Source organism: Bombina bombina, chromosome 3, assembly GCF_027579735.1.
Source record: "Bombina bombina isolate aBomBom1 chromosome 3, aBomBom1.pri, whole genome shotgun sequence".
In the NCBI taxonomy this organism is placed as follows: Eukaryota; Metazoa; Chordata; class Amphibia; order Anura; family Bombinatoridae; genus Bombina; species Bombina bombina.
The window spans coordinates 91675134-91698265 of record NC_069501.1 but is presented as its reverse complement, the minus strand read 5'-3'; the positions used below and the strand labels follow the sequence as shown (position 1 = coordinate 91698265).

General features: G+C 37.9%; 1 protein-coding gene across 2 annotated transcripts in view; it reads left to right on the top strand.

Moving 5' to 3' along the window:
- Window positions 1–23132, top strand: part of SH3BGR (SH3 domain binding glutamate rich protein) — a 160199-nt gene that overhangs the window by 28699 nt on the left and 108368 nt on the right. For both annotated transcript variants that reach the window (XM_053705919.1, XM_053705918.1), the window contains exon 3: window positions 13337–13417. In XM_053705919.1, the coding sequence (XP_053561894.1) occupies window positions 13337–13417 (81 nt within the window). The remainder of the gene's footprint in view (window positions 1–13336; window positions 13418–23132) is intronic.

Below are 23132 nucleotides of genomic sequence, written 5' to 3'. Positions count from 1 at the left end.
ATAACTAATAATTACATTGTATCTATCTTAGGGTTTATTTTTATTTTACAGGCAAGTTTGTATTTATTTTAACTAGATAGAATAGTTACTAAATAGTTATTAACTATTTAATAACTACCTAGCTAAAATAAAGACAAATTTACCTGTAAAATAAAACCTAACCTATATTACACTAACACCTAACACTACCCTACAATTAAATAAATTAACTAAATTAAAAACAATTAAATAAATTAAATTAAATTAGCTAAATCACAAAAAACAAACAAACACTAAATTACAGAAAATAAAAAACAAATTCCAGATCTTTAAACTAATTACACCTAATCTAAGAGCCCTATCAAAATAAAAAAAAGCCCCCCAAAAATAAAAAACCCTAGCCTAAACTAAACTATCAATAGCCCTTAAAAGGGCCTCCCCAAAGTAATCAGCTTTTACCTGTAAAAAAGAAATACAAACACCCCCCAACAGTAAAACCCACCACCCACACAACCAACCCCCAAATAAAATACTATCTAAAATAATCTAAGCTCCTCATTGCCCTGAAAAGGGCATTTGGATGGGCATTGCACTTAAAAGGGCAGTTAGCTCTTTTGCGGCCCAAACCCTAATCTAAAAAATAAAACCCACCCAATACACCCTTAAAAAAACTAACACTAGCCCCCTGAAGATCGACTTTCTGTTCTGAAGACTGGACATCCATCCTCAAGTCCAGAAGTCTTCATCCAACTGGGCCGAAGTCCTCAACGAAGCCGGGAGAAGTAGTCATCCAAGCCGGGAGAAGTGGTCCTCCAGACGGGCAGAAGTCTTCATCCAGACGGCATCTTCTATCTTCATCCATCCGACGCGGAGCAGGTCCATCTTCAAGACATCCGACGCGGAGCATCCTCTTCATCCGGAGTCTTCTTACTGAATGACGGTTCCTTTAAGGGATGTCATCCAAGATGGCGTCCCTTAGATTCCGATTGGCTGATAGAATTCTATCAGCCAATCGGAATTAAGGTAAAAAAAATCCTCCTGAGCAAGGAGTCCATGTCTGATTGCACTTTTTTCCCATAGGGAGATTTAATATACACAGAGAGAAGCACACTAACATGGAGAACAACTAGCTCAATAACATCGTTAGTCTGTTCTATGGTGATTTACCACCTGGATGCAGCTTCTTTTTAGCCCAGCAATGCTTTTAACAGAGTAGAACTTTCCTGTGGTATATCCCAAAATACCAGGCAATTCCTCTCTGAAGAAGGAACACAGCAACCCCAGATGATCATTTCGGCCTTCATTGGGCCTTGTCAGTGAGATGTAGCCATATTCCTCTAAGCACACCGAGCAAGGAGTCCACCTGGTGTTGTTATGTTTCTTGTTCAAAGTCAAATTGGCTGGTATTTCGGGACTGTACTGACCTTACTTGGCGGGATCAGACTGATATACTTTTGAAAGTTTTCCTCTGTGAAAAGCACAAATGGGCTAACAGAGGCTCCTCCTAGGTGGTAACTTGCCATAGAACACGCTACTGAGCTGTTGTTCATTCCTGGTAGAGCTCTTCACTCTATGTATGCATATTTCATGAAAATAGTCAGGATTACATATCTCATGATCATAGCTAGGATGACATATCTCATGAAAATAGCCAGGATGGCATATCTAATGAAAATAGTCAGGTTTACATATCTCATGATCATAGTCAGGATGACATATCTCATGATCATAGTCAAGATGACATATCTCAAGATCACAGCCAGGATGACATATCTCATGATCAAAGTCAGGATGACATTTTTCATGAAAATAATCAGGATCACACATTTCATAGTCATAGGTAATGGCAGGATATTTTAGGGGATAGACAGGGATGCTGTTAGTAACATTTCCAATATTTAGCAGTTTCTCCTTGTTTTGCATACTTTGACTTGCTCCCTTAGAGGTCTCTGTGTAACCCATAACCATCCTACAACTTAGTGCTTTACAAGCTTAAAGGGATACTAAACCCACATTTTTTTTATGAGTCGGATAGAGAATGCAATTTTAAGCAACTTTCTAATTTACTCCTATTATCAATTTTTCTTGGTTCTCTTGGTGTTTTTATTTAAAAAAGCAGGAATGAAAGCTTAGGAGCCGGACCATTTTTGGATCACCACCATGGATAGCGCTTGCTGATTGGTGGCTTCATTTAGCCACCAATCAGCAAGCACTAACCAGGTGCTAGACCTAAAATGGTCCTGTTGTTGAGTCTTCAGTCCTGCTTTTTCAAATAAAGATACGAAGAGAACCAAGAAAAATTGATAATAGGAGTAAATGAGAAAGTTGCCTAAAATGGCATGCTCTATCATCAAAGAAAAGAAAATTTGGTTTAGTATCCCTTTAAGATATTAGTTTAAAGGTTTTCAGGGGTCTAATTTTTGTAGCAAGCTGCAGGAATGAGTAGTCATACAGTTACAAATACTCAATAAAACCAGACTGGAAAATGAAGTTCTGAGAATTGTACCCATCACAAAGAGATTATTTTAGGCACAGCAGATTGTAAAACGTACCTGAGAAGAGAGTTAGTGAATGGCTGCTTAATGCAAAGAGCATGTTTGTCAGATGGAGAAGAGTAATCAGTTTATATAAAAGTATATAGCAGTGATTCTACTTTGTCAGGTACATGGACACTGGCACGTAGAGAGCATTGTTTAAACTAATTATATTAAAGGAACATTCTAATGTGAATTATGCTAGGGGCATATATAGTCCAGCATACTTTTCTCAGCAACTTTATATATTTTAAACTTAGAGCTTGTCACCCTCTGATTGGTGCATATTTATCATGCCTGTTCTTGTTTTTCTTTTGAATGCAGGCATGGAGCTTGTGCACCAAACAATGGCTTCATATGCTCCTGAGATCTGTATCAGGGCTGTTACAAAAAGGCTACTTGGTAATGTTCAATGCATTGTACAATGGGTATTGAAAAGAATCACCCCACTTGAAAATTATCACATTTTGTTGCTTTGCAGCCTGAAATAAAGACAGACATAGTTTTTGTTTATCCAGTTGTAATTACTCAGTGCAACATATAACATCCAAGTGAAATACATAGCACCAACATGTCAGGCAAAGATAAAGAAAATAAAAAACAGAATTACTGAGTTGGAAAAAGGATCATCCCCTTGTGTCAGTATTTTGTTGAACCACGTTTTGCTTTAATTGCAGCCTTTAGTCTGTTGGGATAAGTCTCTACTAACTTTGCACATCTAGACTGTGCAACATTTGCCCACTTTTCTTTGCAGAACTGCTCCATTTCCATTACATTTGATGGTGACTGTTTGTGGAGTGCAATCTTCAAGTCATGTCACAGATATTCAATGGGATTAAGTCTGGGCTCTGACTAGGCCATGCAAAGACATTCACCTTTTTCTCCTTCAACCACTGAGTGGTCATTTTGCTGTGTGCTTTGGGTCATTGTCATGTTGGAAGGTAAACCTTCTTCCCATTGACAACTTCCTGGCAGAGGGCAGCAGATTTATCCTCAAGAATTTGATGGTATTTTGCCCCATCCATTATTCCTTCTATGCTGACAAGGGCTCCAGTGCCTGCTGGGGATAAACTCACCCATAACAGGATATTACCACTTCAATGCTTTACTGTAGGTATGCTGTTATTTGGATGGTGAGCTGTATTGGATTTCCTCTAGACATATTGTTTGGTGTTGAGGCCAAATAATTCAATTTTAGTCTCATCTGACTATAACACCTTTTTCCATGTGGCCTCATAATCTCCTATGTATGTTATGGCAAAGCTCAGTCATGACTGCATGTTGCCTTTCTTGAGGAGTGGCTATTTTCTTGCAACCCTCCCATACAAGCCACATTTGTGGAGAATTTATGATATTGTTGTCACATGCACACAATGACCACTCTTTGTCATAAATTCCTGTAACTGCTTCAGAGTTGCTGTGGGCTACTTGGTAGCCTCTCTGACCAGTTTCCTCCTTGCTTTTTCATCCAGTTTGGAGCGACGTCCTGATCCAGAGAGGGTCTGTGTTGTACCAAATACCTCCCACTTCTTAATAATATAATTCACTGTGCTTCTATTAATTGATAAAGCCTTTGATAGTTTCTTGTATCCATCTCCTGACTTGTGCCTGTGCGCAACATTATCCCGGAGATCTTTTGACAGTGCCTTGCCACCCATAGTTGATTGTTTGCTTCAGTTGCACTACCAGGGATTGTGATGCTCCAGGAAAGCTCTTTTCATGCTGAGCTAATCAAACTTGCCCACAGCTAATCGCAGCTTAAGGTCAAATGGCTTTGTGTGTGCCGTTGAGAAGGTAATTAGCTACACCTGATTGAGTTTACAAGTAATTTTAGGAGGGGTGATCCTTTTTCTATCTCAGTGATTCTGTTTTTGAATTGTCTTTATTTTTGCCTGACATGTTGGTGTTATATCTTTCACTTGGATGTTATAAGTTGCACTGAGTAATTACAACTGGATAAACAAAAGCTGTGTCTGTCTTTATTTCAGGCTGCAAAGCAACAGAATGTGATTATTTTCAAGGGAGGTGATTCTTTTCAATACCCACTGTATATTGCAAAGTTGCTTAGAATAGTATTTTGGGGCTTATGTAACCTCAACATGCTTTGATGTAGAATGTCCCTTTAAAGCAAAGCATTAGCTTGCTGTCTAATTCTTGAAACCTGCTATTAAGTTTCTAACACATTGTTTTATTGTAATATGGCATGTATGCATTATAATCAATTAAAAAGTGTATTAATCACTTTGCAGTCTCTAAGTGTCATTCCCTACAAGAACTATTAAAAAAGTGTTACTGCCTATTTTGAGCCAGATGAAAGGATTAAATAAAACTAACCTAAAAAATCCTGCATAACAAAATAGTGAGTACAATGTATTGACAATTTTCAGAATATACTATACCTAACCCATTATTATTATACAAGGTTTGTTTTAAGACTTATTTAGTGTAAACTGACACTTATAATAAGTTTGAAACGTAGGGTTGCATGATTTTAATTTAGGAATATATAAGAAACTTGTTTTAGGTGAAAGAATCTTTTATTGGACCAACTGAAGAAGAATGGAACTTAGGTTTGACAGCTCAGTATAATTATTAAAGGGACACTGAACCCAAATTTTTCTTTTGTGATTCGGATAGAGCATGCAATTTTAAGCAACTTTCTAATTTACTCCTATTATCAATTTTTCTTTTTTCTCTTGCTATCCACCAATCAGCAAGAACAACCCAGGTTGTTAAAAAAATGGGCTGGCCTCTAAACTTACATTCTTGCTTTTCAAATAAAGATACCAAGAAAATGAAGAAAATTTGATAACAGGAGTAAATTAGAAAGTTGCTTAAAATTGCATGCTCTATCTGAATCACAAAAGAAAAAAAAATGGGTTCAGTGTCCCTTTAAGTACTTTATTTCTACTGCAAGGTATATTAAAGAGAAGCTTTGTCTATTTTCTCGGTGGCATTTAATTCTATCTTTAGGTACCTAGCCTTTAACTAGGTTTATCCAAACAGCCTTAGAGGACCACAAATAAACAAGATGTCTTTATATTTCTATTTAAGACATCAGCTAACTAAACGTGTGCAATTTATTTGTGCTCAAGCAGTTGGTCCCAAATTTCTAGCTATTAAGGATTACATTTTAATATTCCACCCATAGGTAATTATAGTGATATCACTCTCTAATGTGTTTGGCTTTTTTTAAATTTAGGCTTGGGGCATATCTATCAATGTGCGAGCGGACATGATACGAAGTAACGTATCATGTCCTATGCACATCGCTACACATTTATCATTGCACCAGCAGTTCTTGTGAACTGCTGGTGCAATGCCGCCCCCTGCAGATTTGCGGCAGGGGGGTCAATCAACCCGATCGTATTCGATCGGGGTGATTTCTGTCCGCCACCTCAGAGCAGGCAGACAAGTTATGAAGCAGGAAGGCTCGCCGGAAACAAGGGGCTTCAAGCTCTATACGGAGCTTGCTAAATATGCCCTTTAGTCACCAGACAAAATTAGCCAAAAGCATAAACAGTGGGTCAGTAAACCTGATAACTAATGAAAACATGAATTTCTTTTGCTAATATATAACAATATTAATGACAGTTGTGAATGATTTATTTTATAACAAATGTAATGCAAACTACACCAGATTGTATTCAGATCTGTACTCTATAGTGCAATCACAGGTTGTAAAATAATATGTTACACCTTTATATTTAAATGAATGTAAAATAAATTCCAGGACAGAATTAGGTATATATTTTAGTAAATCATTTTCTCCCCTTCCAATAATTAATTTGACCTGCTGGAGCGTATTAAATCATTTGCAAACAGCTTATTTATCTTTATTATGTCATTTGAAGTAGCTGCATGTTGAAACAGCCACTTGCATTGAACATATGATTACTGTGTATTTTATTTAGAAAAGCTATGTAAACAATATATACCCAGTGGGGTGAAAGAAAGAGAGAGTTTTGCATCTGGAATAGCTGGCTTTGCTCTTGAACCCCACCACACACAGTTAGCATTTAAATACCTAACAACTGGCATTTGCATATCGATAGATAACATAAGCAGGTCTGGTGGCTCGGCCCATTAAATGGGCATGTCCTTAAGAACAATGAGTGATGATATCATTAAGCAAAACCAGTTATTAAAATACAAAAATAAACCTAAAGGAACAATTCCCATGTATTTAATATAATGCAGCTGGCATGACAAGTCATTGTGAACACATTAAGATGAAATACATTTTTAAGTACAGAGTTCCTTGTGAGATTTCATAGTAAACTTCCTTAAACTGAATATGGAAAAAACATGACTTTGCCTGCACATGCCAGATTCACACGGCTAGATTACGAGTCTTGCGATAGCCTTAAAAAGCAGCGTTGAGAGGTGTACCTCTCACTTTTTTTCCACGACTCGAGCATACCGCAAATCCCCTTACGTCAATTGAGTATCCTATCTTTTTAATTGGATTTGCCTAACGCCGGTATTACGAGTCTTGGAGAAAGTGAACGGTACAGCCTCTCCTGTCAAGACTGATACCGCATTTAAAAGTCAGTAGTTAAGAGTTTTATGGGCTAACGCCTAACATAAAACTCTTAACTAAAGTGCTAAAAAGTACACTAACACCCATAAACTACCCCCATAAACTACCTATTAACCCCTAAACCGAGCCCCCCCACAGCGCAAACAGTTAACTAAAGTTTTTAACCCCTAATCTGCCGACCGGACATCGCCGCCACTTCAAAAAATATATTAACCCCTAAACCGCCGCACTCCCGCCTTGCAAACACTAGTTTAATTTTATTAACCCCTAATCTGCCATCCCTAACATCGCCGACACTTACCTACATTTATTAACCCCTAATCTGCCGCCCACAACGTCGCCGCAACTATATTAAATTTATTAACCCCTAAATCTAAGTCTAACCCTAACACCCCCCTAACTTAAATATAGTATAAATAAAACAAAATAAAATTACTACAATTAAATAAATTATTCCTATTTAAAACTAAATACTTACCTATAAAATAAACCCTAAAAAACATTGTAACTCCCGACGAAGGTTCCTTTAATGACATCATCCAAGATGGCGTCCCTTGAATTCCGATTGGCTGATAGGATTCTATCAGCCAATCGGAATTAAGGTAGGAAACAGCCAATAGAATTCGAGCTCAATCCTATTGGCTGATTGCATCAGCCAATAGGATTTTTCCTACCTTAATTCCGATTGGCTGATAGAATCCTATCAGCCAATCAGAATTCAAGGGACGCCATCTTGGATGACGTCATTTAAAGGAACCTTCATTCGTCGGGAGTCGTCGGAAGAAGAGGATGCTCCGTGTCGGCTGGCTTGAAGATGGACCCGCTCCGCTCTGGATGGATGAAGATAGAAGCTGTCGTCTTGATGAAGACCTCTGCCCGTCTGGAGGTCCTCTTGTGCCCGGATCGGATGAAGACTTCTGCCCCTCTGGAGGACCACTTGTGCCCAGCTGGGTGAAGACGTCTCAAGGTAGGGTGATCTTCAAGGGGTTAGTGTTAGGCTTTATTAAGGTGGTATTGGGTGGGTTTTAGAGTAGGGGTGTGTGAGTGGTGGGTTTTAATGTTGGGGGGGTATTGTATTTTTTTTTTACAGGTAATAGAGCTGATTACTTTGGGGCAATGCCGCGCAAAAAGCCCTTTTAAGGGCTATTTGTAATTTAGTATAGGGTAGGGATTTTTTTTATTTTGGGGGGCTTTTAATTTTATTAGGGGGATTAGATTAGGTGTAATTAGTTTAACATTCTTGTAATTATTTTATTATTTTCTGTAATTTAGTGTTTATTTTTTTGTACTTTATTTCATTTAATTGTAGTTAATTGTAGTTAGTTTAGGAAATTATTTTAATTATAGTGTAGTGTTAGGTGTAATTGTAACTTAGGTTAGGATTTATTTTACAGGTAAATGTGTATTTATTTTAACTAGGTAGTTATTAAATAGTTAATAACTATTTAATAACTATTGTACCTAGTTAAAATAAATACAAAGTTGCCTGTAAAATAAAAATAAACCCTAACGGCTAGATTTGGAGTTTTGTCGGTAACGACCCGAAAAACTAACGCCGGCTTTATTCTGGCCGCAGCATAAAAATAACTCTGGTATTGAGAGTCCACATAAAGGCTGCGTTAGGCTCCAAAAAAGGAGCATAGAGCATTATTAACGCAGCTTCAACTCTCGATACCAGAGTTGCTTACGCAAGCGGCCAGCCTAAAAAACGTGCTCGTGCACGATTCCCCCATAGGAAACAATGGAGCTGTTTGAGCTGAAAAAAACCTAACACCTGCAAAAAAGCCGCGTTAAGCTCCTAACGCAGCCCCATTGTTTGCTATGGGGAAACACTTCCTACGTCTGCACCTAACATTTTAACATGTACCCCGAGTCTAAACACCCCTAACCTTACACTTATTAACCCCTAATCTGCTGCCCCCGCTATCGCTAACCCCTGCATATTATTATTAACCCCTAATCTGCCGCTCCGTTAACCGCTGCTACTTACATTATCCTTATGTACCCCTAATCTGCTGCCCTAACATCGCCGACCCCTATATTATATTTATTAACCCCTAATCTGCCCCCCACAACGTCTCCTCCACCTGCCTACACTTATTAACCCCTAATCTGCCGACCGGACCTGAGCGCTACTATAATAAAGTTATTAAGCCCTAATCCGCCTCACTAACCCTATAATAAATAGTATTAACCCCTAATCTGCCCTCCCTAACATCGCCGACACCTAACTTCAATTATTAACCCCTAATCTGCCGACCGGAGCTCACCGCTATTCTAATAAATGTATTAACCCCTAAAGCTAAGTCTAACCCTAACACTAACACCCCCCTAAGTTAAATATAATTTTAATCTAACGAAATTAATTAACTCTTATTAAATAAATTATTCCTATTTAAAGCTAAATACTTACCTGTAAAATAAATCCTAATATAGCTACAATATAAATTATAATTATATTATAGCTATTTTAGGATTAATATTTATTTTACAGGTAACTTTGTATTTATTTTAACCAGGTACAATAGCTATTAAATAGTTAAGAACTATTTAATAGCTAAAATAGTTAAAATAATTACAAATTTACCTGTAAAAGAAATCCTAACCTAAGTTACAATTAAACCTAACACTATACTATCAATAAATTAATTAAATAAACTACCTACAATTACCTACAATTAACCTAACACTACACTATCAATAAATTAATTAAATACAATTCCTACAAATAAATACAATTAAATAAACTTGATAAAGTACAAAAAATAAAAAAGAACTAAGTTACAAAAAATAAAAAAATATTTACAAACATAAGAAAAATATTACAACAATTTTAAACTAATTACACCTACTCTAAGCCCCCTAATAAAATAACAAAGCCCCCCAAAATAAAAAAATGCCCTACCCTATTCTAAATAACTAAAGTTCAAAGCTCTTTTACCTTACCAGCCCTGAACAGGGCCCTTTGCGGGGCATGCCCCAAGAAGTTCAGCTCTTTTGCCTGTAAAAAAAAACATACAATACCCAAGCCCCCCAACATTACAACCCACCACCCACATACCCCTAATCTAACCCAAACTCCCCTTAAATAAACCTAACACTAAGCCCCTGAAGATCTTCCTACCTTGTCTTCACCTCACCGGGTTCAACGATCTGTCCAGAAGAGCTCCTCCGATGTCCTGATCCAAGCCCAAGCGGGGGGCTGAAGAGGTCCATGATCCGGCTGAAGTCTTCATCCAAGCGGGAGCTGAAGAGGTCCATGATCCGGATGAAGTCTTCTATCAACGGCATCTTCAATCTTCTTTCTTCCGGATCCATCTTGCAGACCTCCGACGCGGAACATCCTGCTGGCCCGACGGACTAATGACGAATGACGGTTCCTTTAAGGGACGTCATCCAAGATGGCGTCCCTCGAATTCCGATTGGCTGATAGGATTCTATCAGCCAATCGGAATTAAGGTAGGAAGATCTTCAGGGGCTTAGTGTTAGGTTTATTTAAGGGGGGTTTGGGTTAGATTAGGGGTATGTGGGTGGTGGGTTGTAATGTTGGGGGGCTTGGGTATTGTATTTTTTTTTTACAGGCAAAAGAGCTGAACTTCTTGGGGCATGCCCCGCAAAGGGCCCTGTTCAGGGCTGGTAAGGTAAAAGAGCTTTGAACTTTAGTTATTTAGAATAGGGTAGGGCATTTTTTTATTTTGGGGGGCTTTGTTATTTTATTAGGGGGCTTAGAGTAGGTGTAATTAGTTTAAAATTGTTGTAATATTTTTCTTATGTTTGTAAATATTTTTTTATTTTTTGTAACTTAGTTCTTTTTTATTTTTTGTACTTTAGCAAGTTTATTTAATTGTATTTATTTGTAGGAATTGTATTTAATTAATTTATTGATAGTGTAGTGTTAGGTAAATTGTAGGTAATTGTAGGTAGTTTATTTAATTAATTTATTGATAGTATAGTGTTAGGTTTAATTGTAACTTAGGTTAGGATTTCTTTTACAGGTAAATTTGTAATTATTTTAACTATTTTAGCTATTAAATAGTTCTTAACTATTTAATAGCTATTATACCTGGTTAAAATAAATACAAAGTTACCTGTAAAATAAATATTAATCCTAAAATAGCTATAATATAATTATAATTTATATTGTAGCTATATTAGGGTTTATTTTACAGGTAAGTATTTAGCTTTAAATAGGAATAATTTATTTAATAAGAGTTAATTTATTTCGTTAGATTTAAATTATATTTAACTTAGGGGGGTGTTAGTGTTAGGGTTAGACTTAGCTTTAGGGGTTAATACATTTATTAGAATAGCGGTGAGCTCCGGTCGGCAGATTAGGGGTTAATAATTGAAGTTAGGTGTCGGCGATGTTAGGGAGGGCAGATTAGGGGTTAATACTATTTATTATAGGGTTAGTGAGGCGGATTAGGGGTTAATAACTTTATTATAGTAGCGCTCAGGTCCGGTCGGCAGATTAGGGGTTAATAAGTGTAGGCAGGTGGAGGCGACGTTGAGGGGGGCAGATTAGGGGTTAATAAATATAATATAGGGGTCGGCGGTGTTAGGGGCAGCAGATTAGGGGTACATAAGGATAACGTAGGTGGCGGCGCTTTGCGGTTGGCAGATTAGGGGTTAATAAGTGTAGGTAGGTGGAGGCGACGTTGTGGGGGGCAGGTTAGGGGTTAATAAATATAATACAGGGGTCGGCGGTGTTAGGGGCAGCAGATTAGGGGTACATAAGGATAACGTAGGTGGCGGTCGGCAGATTAGGGGTTAAAAAAAATTATTCGAGTGTCGGCGATGTAGGGGGACCTCGGTTTAGGGGTGCATAGGTAGTTTATGGGTGTTAGTGTACTTTAGAGCACAGTAGTTAAGAGCTTTATAAACCGGCGTTAGCCCAGAAAGCTCTTAACTACTGACTTTTTTCCTGCGGCTGGAGTTTTGTCGTTAGATGTCTAACGCTCACTTCAGAAACGACTCTAAATACCGGAGTTAGAAAGATCCCATTGAAAAGATAGGATACGCAATTTACGTAAGGGGATCTGCGGTATGGAAAAGTCGCGGATGAAAAGTGAGCGTTAGACCCTATTTTGAGTGACTCCAAATACCGGCGGTAGCCTAAAACCAGCGTTAGGAGCCCCTAACGCTGGTTTTCACGGCTAACGCCAAACTCCAAATCTAGGTCTAAGCTAGCTACAATGTAACTATTAGTTATATTGTAGCTAGCTTATGGTTTATTTTATCGGTAAGTATTTAGTTTTAAATAGGAATAATTTATTTAATTGTAGTTATTTTATTTAGATTTATTTAAATTATATTTAAGTTAGGGGGGTGTTAGGGTTAGGTTTAGACTTAGATTTAGGGGTTAATAACTTTATTATAGTGGCGGCGACGTTGGGGGCGGCAGATTAGGGGTTAATAAGTGTAGGTAGGTTGCGGCGACGTTGGGGGGCAGATTAGGGGTTAATAACTATAATGTAGGTGGCAGCGATGTTGGGGGTAGCAGATTAGGGGTTCATAGGGATAATGTAGGTGGCGGCGGTGTCCGGAGCGGCAGATTAGGGGTTAATAATATAATGCAGGTGTCGGCGATGTCGGGGATGGCAGATTAGGAGTTAATAAGTGTAAGATTAGGGGTGTTTAGAGGGGTTCATGTTAGGGTGTTAGGTGTAGACATAAATTGTATTTCCCTATAGGAATCAATGGGGCTGCGTTTTACAGCTGAACGCTGCTTTTTTGCAGGTGTTAGTTTTTTTTTAATCCGATTCTGCCCCATTGTTTCCTATGGGGAAATCATGCACAAGCACGTTTAGCCATCTTACCACTACCGTAAGCAGCGCTGGTATTACAGTGAGATGTGGAGCTAAATATTGCTCTTCGCTCACTTTTTAGAGGCTAACGCCAAGTTGAAAAAAACTTGTAATACCAGCGTTGTTTGTAGGTGAACGGTGAACATAAACTGAGCGTTAGCACCGCACCCCTGTTAACGCAAAACTCGTAATCTTGGTGACACTCACTTGCAAGTCCCAGGACTAGCATCCTGATTGGCTGCTTAAACTCTCTTTACAATGGGATGTTAATGCTTGGGAAATGTTGAGGTTGATATATTCCTTTATTTACATAGAGATGATCAGGTAATATTTTCTAGTCAGTTTTTTATAGCTATGCTGCATCAATTTCAAATGCTTCAATATTTGGGCATCATGTCTGTTTAATCAGTTTAAATATTTTTTGTGTTGAAAATATGTTTTTGTATTCTGCTAAAATTAGCTATTTTCCCCAGGACTTTGAATCTTTCTTTAATGCCAAAGAAGGGAATGAAATACAAGTGTTTCTTGGCCTGGCCCCACAACCAAGCTCAAAGGTAAGAATGATATGAAGTTCTATTCAGTATCTAGAGTGTTAATATTATAACATTCATATAAAATTATTAGGTTCCTTGCAATAACCATAATTTCTTGCTAGTATTTCTTACAATGGTGTACTTGCAATTATTGCAATAATTCCATAGTTTGACCCTTTCAAAGCAATATTTAGTGTAAAACTGCCATGCTTACTGATTGCCTTAAAGGGACATAAAACTTACATTTTTTCTTTCATGATTCAGATAGAACATAACATTTTAAACAATTTTCCAAGTTACTTCTATTATCAATTTTGCTTAATTCTTTTGCATCCTTTATTGAAGGAGCAGCAATGCACTAATGCTAGCTAGCTGATCATATTGGTAAGGCAAACAACTGTGCGTATAAATATCTCAGGAACACACCCCAAACACTGCTAACCTTTAAAGTGCAAACCCCTAATATACTTACAGCTAATCACTCAATACGAGTAAGCGCAAATAAATGCTGGTTTGGACAAATCTAAACAACCAACAATCCCAAATTGACATAAAAAAAATAATATCTATATAAACTAGTCCTAAAGCCCATGTACACGGGCCATTTTTTGCAATACAGCGGTTCAACCCCTTGCTCTCTCTCTCTCTCCCCTCTCTCTTTTGCTCTCTCTCCCCTTCTTCTGCTCTCTATCTCCCCCTCTCTATTTTGCTCTCTCTTTCTCTCCCCTCTCTTTTGCTCTCTCTCCCCCCTCTGTTTTGCACTCTCTCTCCCCCTCTCTTTTGTGCTATCCCCCTCTCTTTTGCTCTGGCTCTCTCTCTCCCTCTCTTTTGCTCTCTCTCTTCCCCCTTTCTTTTGTTCTCTCCCTCTCTCTTTTGCTCTCTCTCTCTCTCTGTCTTTTGCTCTATCTATCCCCCCTCTTTTGCTCTCTCTCTCCCCCCTCTTTTGCTCTCTCTCTCCCCCCTCTCTTTTGCCCTCTCTCCCCCTCTCTATTGCTCTCTCTCCCCTTTCTTTTGCTCTCTTTCCCCCTCTCTTTTGCTGTCTCTCTCCCCCTTGATTTTGCTCTCCCCCTTTCTCTTATGCTCTCTCTCTCCCCCTCACTTTTGCTCTCTCTCCCCCTCTCTTTTGCGCTCTCTCTCTCCCCTCTCTTTTGCGCTCTCTCCCCTCTCTTTCCCCACCCTCTCTTTTGCGCTCTCTTTCTCTCCCCCTCTTTTGCTGTCTCTCTCCCCCTATTTTGCTGTCTCTCTCCCACTCTTTTGCTGTCTTTCTCCCTCTCTTTTGCGCTCTCTCTCTCCCTTTCTTTTGCTCTCTCTCTCCCTTTCTTTTGCTCTCCCCCTCTCTTTTGCTGTCTCTCTCCCTGTCTTTTGCTCTCTCTATCCCCCCTCTTTTGCTCTCTCTATCCCCCCTCTCTTTTGCTCTCTCTCTCCCATCTCTTTTGCTCTCTTTCCTCCCTCTCTCCCCCCTCTTTTGTGCTCTTTCTCTGCCCTCTTTTGCTCTCTCTCCCCTTTCTCCCCCCTCTCTTATGCTCTCTCCCACCCTCTCTTTTGCTCTCTCTCTCTCTCTCTCTCTCTCTCTCCCCCTCTCTCTCTCTCTCTCTCTCTCCCCTCTCTTTCTCCCCTCTCTTTTGCACTCTCTCCCCTGTCTTTTGTGCTCTCCCCTCTCTTTTGCTCTCTCTCCATCTCTTTTGCTCTCTCTCTCCTCCCTCTCTCCCCCCTCTTTTGCACTCTCTTTCTCTCCCCTCTTGTGCTCTCTCTCCCCTTTCTCCCCCCTCTCTTATGCTCTCTCTCACTCTCTCTTTTGCTCTTCCTCTCTCTCTCTCCCCTCTCTTTCCCCCCTCTCTCTCCCCTGTCTTTTGTGTTCTCCCCCTCTCTTTTGCTCTCTCTCTCCCATTTCTTTTGCTCGCTCTCTCCTCCCTCTCTCCCCCCTCTTTTGCGCTCTCTCTCTCCCCTATATTTTGCTCTCTCTCCCCTTTCTCCCCCCTCTGTTTTGCTGTCTCTCTCTCCCTTTTGCTCTCTGCCCTTTTTTTTACTCTCTCTCCCCCCTATCTCTTTGCTGTCTCTCTCCCTCTCTTTTGCTCTCCCTCTATCTCCCCTCTTTTGCTCCCTCTATCCCCCCTCTTTTTTGAGCTCTCTCTCTATGCCCCCTCTTTTTTGAGCTCTCTCTCTCTCTCTGACATCCACAACACGGCCCCGCCCAGCCCCGCCCACGTCACACCCGGCCCCGTCTACATCACGCCCGGCCCCGCCCAGCCCCGCCCACGTAACACCGGGTCGGCCCCGCCCCATCAGACACGGTCGTCCCAGATGTCATGCCAGCCAGGTCAGTCTTCTCGAAGGCCAGGTGTGTTTGTCCTCGCGCAGTTTCTACTGCGCATGACAGATTCGGACAAACACACTTGACCTTTTATAGAATAGGATATAAATTAAATTAATAAGTATATAATCAAATGAGCGCTGGGTTGAAATAGTTAATAATAATTTAAAAACACAAATAATTACAATTGATATCACAATCCTATATACAGATAAAATATTAAAATATGACACCAGTGTCTATATATAAAAAACTGGAAAACTTGATAAAGAGTCCACACTCATCAGTGTATTTGAACGGGCTCTGCAGATAATTAACGGTCAGTCAGTTTAAATGCTTTCATCTCCGTGTATAGTATACTGGCCAGTTCATCTAAGTGGTAAACATATTTGTTTTTCAATTTTATGCCACTCAATGATAACCATGTAGGTAGGATGCTGTTTTTAAACCGACTGACCGTTAATTATTCACAGAAGCCGTTCAAATACACTGATGAGTGTGGACTCTTTATCAAGTTTTCCAGTTTTTTATATATAGACACCGGTGTCATATTTTAATATTTTATCTGTATATAGGACTGTGATATCAATTGTAATTATTTGTGTTATTAAATTATTATTAACTATTTCAACCCAGCGCTCATTTGATGATATACTTATTAATTTAATATATATATATATATATATATATATATATATATATATATATATATATATATATATATATATATATATATATACTACAGTATATGTACTGTATATATATATTTTTTTAACATCAATTTGGGATTGTTGGCTGTTTAGATTTGTCCAAACCAGCATTTATTTGCGCTTACTTATATTGAATGATCACATTAGTAAGCCAATGATAAGGAGTATATATGTGCAGACCCCAATCAGCAGCTAGCTCCCAGTTCCTGAGCCTACCTAAGTATGCTTTTCAACAAAGAGCACTAAGAAAATTAGATAATACAAAAACATTGGAGATTTTATTTTATAATCATGAAATATTTTTTTTTGGGGTTTCATGTCCTTTTGATGGGACAAGGTAGATTTAGATAGAATATAAAAAAAAAAAAACTTTCCAATTCAAACACTACAGATTTGACAGCTTTTTACAAATTAATTATAAAGGATAATCATAATAACTTTTAATTTTGTTATAAGATTTAAATTTTTTGGGTATCATTTTTTTTTTGCAAATTATCACCTGGAGCTCGCACATGTCTTGGTACTAAACATAAAAAATAAAATAAAAATGTGATACCTCTTCAAAAACTAGTCAGTGTCATTAAGAGAATTTGTTGCTAAAATCGTAAATTCCAATTATACCATGTTAATATGTAGCAGTGGAGCGGTATATTTACAAAATGGTTAACCGCTCTTAGACCACACCAAACAACTCCCCCTTAGCCATGCCCACTATACATAAAAACTCATGTAATTATGTATAGTAGTATGCTCATTATATCTTATTGTATGATAATATGCCACAGACAAGATTACGTTTTAGTTGCAAATAAAGCACTTTTTACATACATAGTGGGATATCCTTAATCTATGCAGATTATTAAATGCAGATATGCCATTTTAAAAGGATGAGGTAGCCATAGTTAATACCTTTCGATGTGTTATAAAAACCCAGAGGAATGATAATACTTATAAAGAATATATAGATATACATGTAATAGCTATATAATAAGTCATTAACTCTATATGGAACTTTAAGTTCTTATTGTCATTTGATATTTTACGGTGATTATATATTTACACTTGTATATCGAATCATTACTAAGACACACTATTGCATCAAAGGTGATGTTGATGCTTATTTCTATTAAATAACTTGGATTTCTTGCTCTTGAAGTCAATATGTCAATTTATCCACCTATGTTTAGTTCAAAGAAACATATGTATCAAGATCAAAAATGTTACTTCATTTTTTTAAGAATGTATCCCATGTATCGTAATTTATGCATTGGTTTAGAGATATGTCTAGTTCAAATATGTGCATTGATTATTCCAGAACCATATAATGAGAGGGTTAATGCCTATTTCATCTTATAATTATGTCCCCTTTTATGGATTATGATATAAAGATTTATAAGAAACATTTATAGTAGATTGCTTCATTTAAGCCTTCGGGTGCAGCTGATTGCAATTTGTGAATCCATCTGCATAGGGGTGTGTGGGTGGTGGGTTTTAATGTTGGGGGGGGGTTGTATTTCTTTTTTTTTCAGGTAAAAGAGCTGATTACTTTGGGGCAATGCCCCGCAAAAGGCCCTTTTAAGGGCTATTTGTAATTTAGTTTAGGGTAGGGAATTTTATTATTTTGGGGGGCTTTTTTATTTTATTAGGGGGCTTAGATTAGGTGTAATTATTTTAAAATTACATTTCAAATTTATTTTCTGTAATTTAGAGGTTTTTGTTTGTACTTTAGTTATTTTAGTTAATTTTTAGTTAATTTTATTTAATGTTAGGTAATTGTAGTTAATTAATTTAATTTATTTAATGATAGTGTAGTGTTAGGTGTAATTGTAACTTAGGTTAGGATTTATTTTACAGGTAATTTTGTAGTTATTTTAGCTAGGTAGTTATTAAATAGTTAATAACTATTTAATAGCTGATGTACCTAGTTAAAATAATTACAAAGTTGCCTGTAAAATAAAAATAAACCCTAAAATAGCTACAATGTAATTATTAGTTATATTGTAGCTAGCTTAGGGTTTATTTTATAGGTAAGTATTTAGTTTTAAATAGTATTAATTTATTTAATTATAGGAATATTTATTTAGATTAATTTAAATAATATTTAAGTTAGGGGGGTGTTAGGGTTAGGGTTAGACTTAGGTTTAGGGGTTAATTCATTTACTATAGTGGCGGCGGTGTAGGGGGGTAGATTAGGGGTTAATCAATGTAATGTAGGTGGCGGCAATGTAGGGGGGGCCAGGATAGGGGTTAATATATGTAATGTAGGTGGCGGAGGGCTCCGGGTGCGGCGGTTTAGGGGTTAAACAATTAATGTATTTGCGGCGGGGTCCGGGATCGGCAGGATAGGGGTTAATAACTTTATGTAGGTGGGGGCGGCAGATTAGGGGTTAATTGGTATAATGTAGGTGGCGGAGGGGTCCGGGAGCGGAGGTTTAGGGGTTCATATATTTATTATAGTTGCGGCGGGGTCCAGGAGCGGCGGTTTAGGTATTAATAAGTTTAATGTAGGTGGCGGCGGGTCCGGGAGCAGCGGTTTAGGGGTTAATAAGTATATTGTAGGTGGCGGCGGTGTAGGGGGGACAGATTAGGGGTGTTTAGACTCGGGGTACATGTTAGGGTGTTAGATGCAGACACTTCCCATAGGAATCAATGGGATATCGGGCAGCAGCGAACATGAGCTCTCGCTGCTGTAAGACTCCCATTGATTCCTATGGGACCCGCTGCCTCCAGGGCGGCGGATTGAAAACCAGGTACGCTGGCCCGGAATAGTGGCCGAATAGTGGCCCGGAAAAGTAGTCAGATTGTGCCGAACTTGCGTTCGGAACATCTGTAGTTACGTAACCATCGATCTGTGTCGGACTGAGGCCGGCGGATCGTATGTTACATCACTAAATTCTACTTTTGCCGGGCTATAGGGCTTGATAACTACAGCGAATCAGCCTCGCCACAAATACACTGCAGAATTCCAGCGTATTTGCGGTTGACGGCTTGATAACTAGAGGCTTAAACGAAGCAATCTCCTATAAAAGTTTCTTATAAATCTTTATATCATAATCCATAAAAGGGGACATAATTATAAGATGAAATAGGCATTAACCCTCTCATTATATGTTTCTGGAATAATCAATGCACATATTTGAACTAGACATACCTCTAAACCAATGCATAAATTACGATACATGGGATACACTCTTAGTAACATTTTTTATCTTGATACATATGTTTCTTTGAACTAAACATATGTGGATGAATTGACATATTGACTTCAAGAGCAAGGAAACCATGTTATTTAATAGAAATAAGCATCAACATCACCTTTGATGCAATAGTGTGTCTTAGTAATGATTCGATATACAAGTGTAAATATATAATCACTGTAAAATATCAAATGACAATAAGAACTTAAAGTACCATATAGTAATCTGCATAGATTAAGGATATCCCACTATGTATGTAAAAAGTGCTTTATTTGGAACTGAAACGTAATCTTGTCTGTGGCATATTATCATACAATAAGATATAATGAGCATACTACTATACATAATTACATGAGTTTTAATACCCACTATGCGGTTAACACTTCTGCAATTGCTTTGCCGTTACCTGGGCAACAGATAGGTATAAACAGCGGAGAGCCACTCTGGATCGGCCCTATACCCTGACGAAGTCACGTATTAGTGACGGAAACGCGTCGGTGGGCGTGGTCAGGGGGGAGTTGTTTGGTGTGGTCTAAGAGCTGTTAACCTTTTTGTAAATATACAGCTCCTCTGATACATATTAACATTGTATAATTGGAATTGATGTTTTTAGCAACATAGTCTCTTATTGACATTGAATAGTCTCTGTATGTGAGACATTACTAATCAGCATTTAGTCTCTTACTGACACTGAATAGATTGAATAACCTCTGTGTGAGGCATCGCAAATAAGCATCTTTGATTATTTTTGCTGGTTTATTAGGAGGAACTTAATACGCTCTTGAGTGTTATATATGAGTGTTACATATGTGTGCATGATATATGAAACATAGGGATTGAGTTAGCAATTGGCTGACTTTGTTGAATCAAAGCAGTACACAGGCAGGAGGCCGCCTTTGAGCGCATATTATGTCTGAATTCTGATGCATGTTTGCCGACTCCCAATAACCCTACACATCCTGACCACATTCTTTCTATCCCTCTCCCCTGTTCACATGGCCTATTTGTTTTTTAAAAAATTTGTCTGATGTTTAAATTGGGGTATTATGAATTAAGAGGTGGTTGTGATGTTACCCATCTCTGACATCCCTATTTAAAGTCTCTATTCCTGTCTGTCTGCAAATTTGTTCAATAAAGTGTTTAGTTTTTAACATATTTAGATTCATTACAGTGTTTAATTTGACACTTGGCTTAAATGCCGCAAATTCCATAATCCCCCCCCCCCTATTCAGTTTTTATGATTCAGATAGAGCGTGTGATTTAAAGACACTTTTAAATTCACATCTATTTTCAAATCTGCTTCGTTCTCTTGGCCTTCCTTGTTGAAAAAGTATACACACATATACTACACTAATAGGAGCTAGCTTCTGATTGGTGCTGGCACACATTTGTCACTTGTGATTGGCTAACTAGATGTGTTCAGCTAGCTGTCAGTAGTGCAATGCTGTTCAATCAGCAAAGGATAACAAGATAACGAAACAAATTTGAAAATAGAAGTAAATTGGGAAGTTGTTTTAAATTTTTGCTTTAATGTCCCATTAATTAAATTGAGACTGAAGCTACGGAGTGACTGCATTTTCTTCTGTAATCCTTGAACTGTACAATTTAAAACATTTTGGTTTATTGTCTCTTTAAAATAAAGCTATTTATGTGAGCGGAAGAGTTGAACTTATGGTTTATTTAATTGTTGTAGAAGTCCCATATACAGTTTATAATGTTGTATTGAAATTATTTGTAATTTTTTATTTTTATTTATTCTAGTCCAAAATAACTATTACATTACTATGGCAAAGCAGAAAAAAATAGTATTAATTGTAATTAAACTGCTTAGCAAATTTTCTCAATTTATTAAATAAATAAATTATTTATTTCTTTTTTCAAATATAATTATTAAAAGGACTCATTAAATTCCTGCAGTTCCTCTCCATACTATTGTAATCTTTTTATGCTTAAAGGGACATAAAAAAATTTGGGATAGAGACAAAATAATATAATATGTACTTTAATTACTTTACCTGCAAATTTATACTGCATTTCCTCACCATTAACCCTTTCTTTTTAGGTTCTAAATTGTAAAGCTCTAGCTCCCCCCACACAATTTCTTTTATGGCTGTATCTATGTTTATTGTTCATTTGGTAAAATGCAAAAGTGAATAGGGATTATCTGCTGGAGTATTCCTAGAAGCTGTGAACTCAGTTGAAATACAATGCTTGTGTCTAAACACTGATAAGAGGGGTGGTGTTAGCTGCTTTTGGCAGTTTAGCTATGTAATTCATTTTGCTTATCTTTGAAAAATCATTTTAAAATAATTGCCAGCAATTTTTAAACATTTTTTTATGCAAACTATTTTAAATTAATTAACCCTTTTAGGATATGCACAAATCTCAACCTGTTTTATGGTACTTTAATTCCCAGTGAGTTTGAACTGAGGGACTTAATCTGTGGGTTTATCAGAGACAGGGAGGGTGTATCCTTCCATGTGCTTATATGTAATGTGAAACTAAATGCCGCTGTGTGCCAGCTGGCTAGTGCAGGGAATTGGGAATGTCTAAGCTTGAAGCTGAGCCAGTTATGTATTAGAAAAAATATAAATCTTAAAGGAAACATAATACTCATGTACTAAATCACTTGAACGTGATGCAGTTATCACATAAAAAAAATATATCACCTAAACATCTCTATTTAAAAAAGGAAGACATTTTATCTCAAAATGAGTAAGTGCTCTGTGAGCAGTTATACTTCAGCTACAGTCCAGCTGCAAGTTGAAAACAATATATATATATATATATATATACATATACAGAGAGAAGCACACTCACAGGAACGAACAACCAGCTCAATACCATTGTTAACCTGTTCTATGGCGATTTACCACCTGGGTGCAGCTTCTTTTAGCCCAGTAATGCTTTTCACTGAGTAGAACTTTCCTGTAGTATATCAGTCTGATCCCGCATATCATGGTTAGTCCAGCGCCGAAATACCAGGCAATTCCTCCATGAACAAGGAACAAAGCAACCCTAGACAATCGTTTCGGCTTTCATTGGGCCTCGTCAGTGAGGTGTAGCCATATTCCTGTAAGCACACTGAGCAAGGAGCCCATGTCTGGTTGCCCCTTTTTCCCTTAGGGGGACTACATACATACAGAGAGAAGCACACTCACAGGAACAAACAACCAGCTCCATACCATTGTTAACTTGTTCTCTGGCGATTTACCACCTGGGTGCAGCTTCTTTTTAGCCCAGTAATGCTTTTCACAGAGTAGAACGTTCCTGTAGTATATCAGTCTGATACCACCCAGGTGGTAAATCGCCATAGAACAGACTAACAATGGTATTGAGCCGGTTGTTTGTTCCTATGAGTGTGCTTCTCTCTATGTGTATTTAGTCTCCCTATGGGAAAAAGTGGAATCCAAACGTGGACTCCTTGCTCAGTGTGCTTAGAGGAATATGGCTACACCTTACTGACGATGCCCAATGAAGGCCGAAATTATCATCTGGGGTTGCTGTGTTCCTTATTC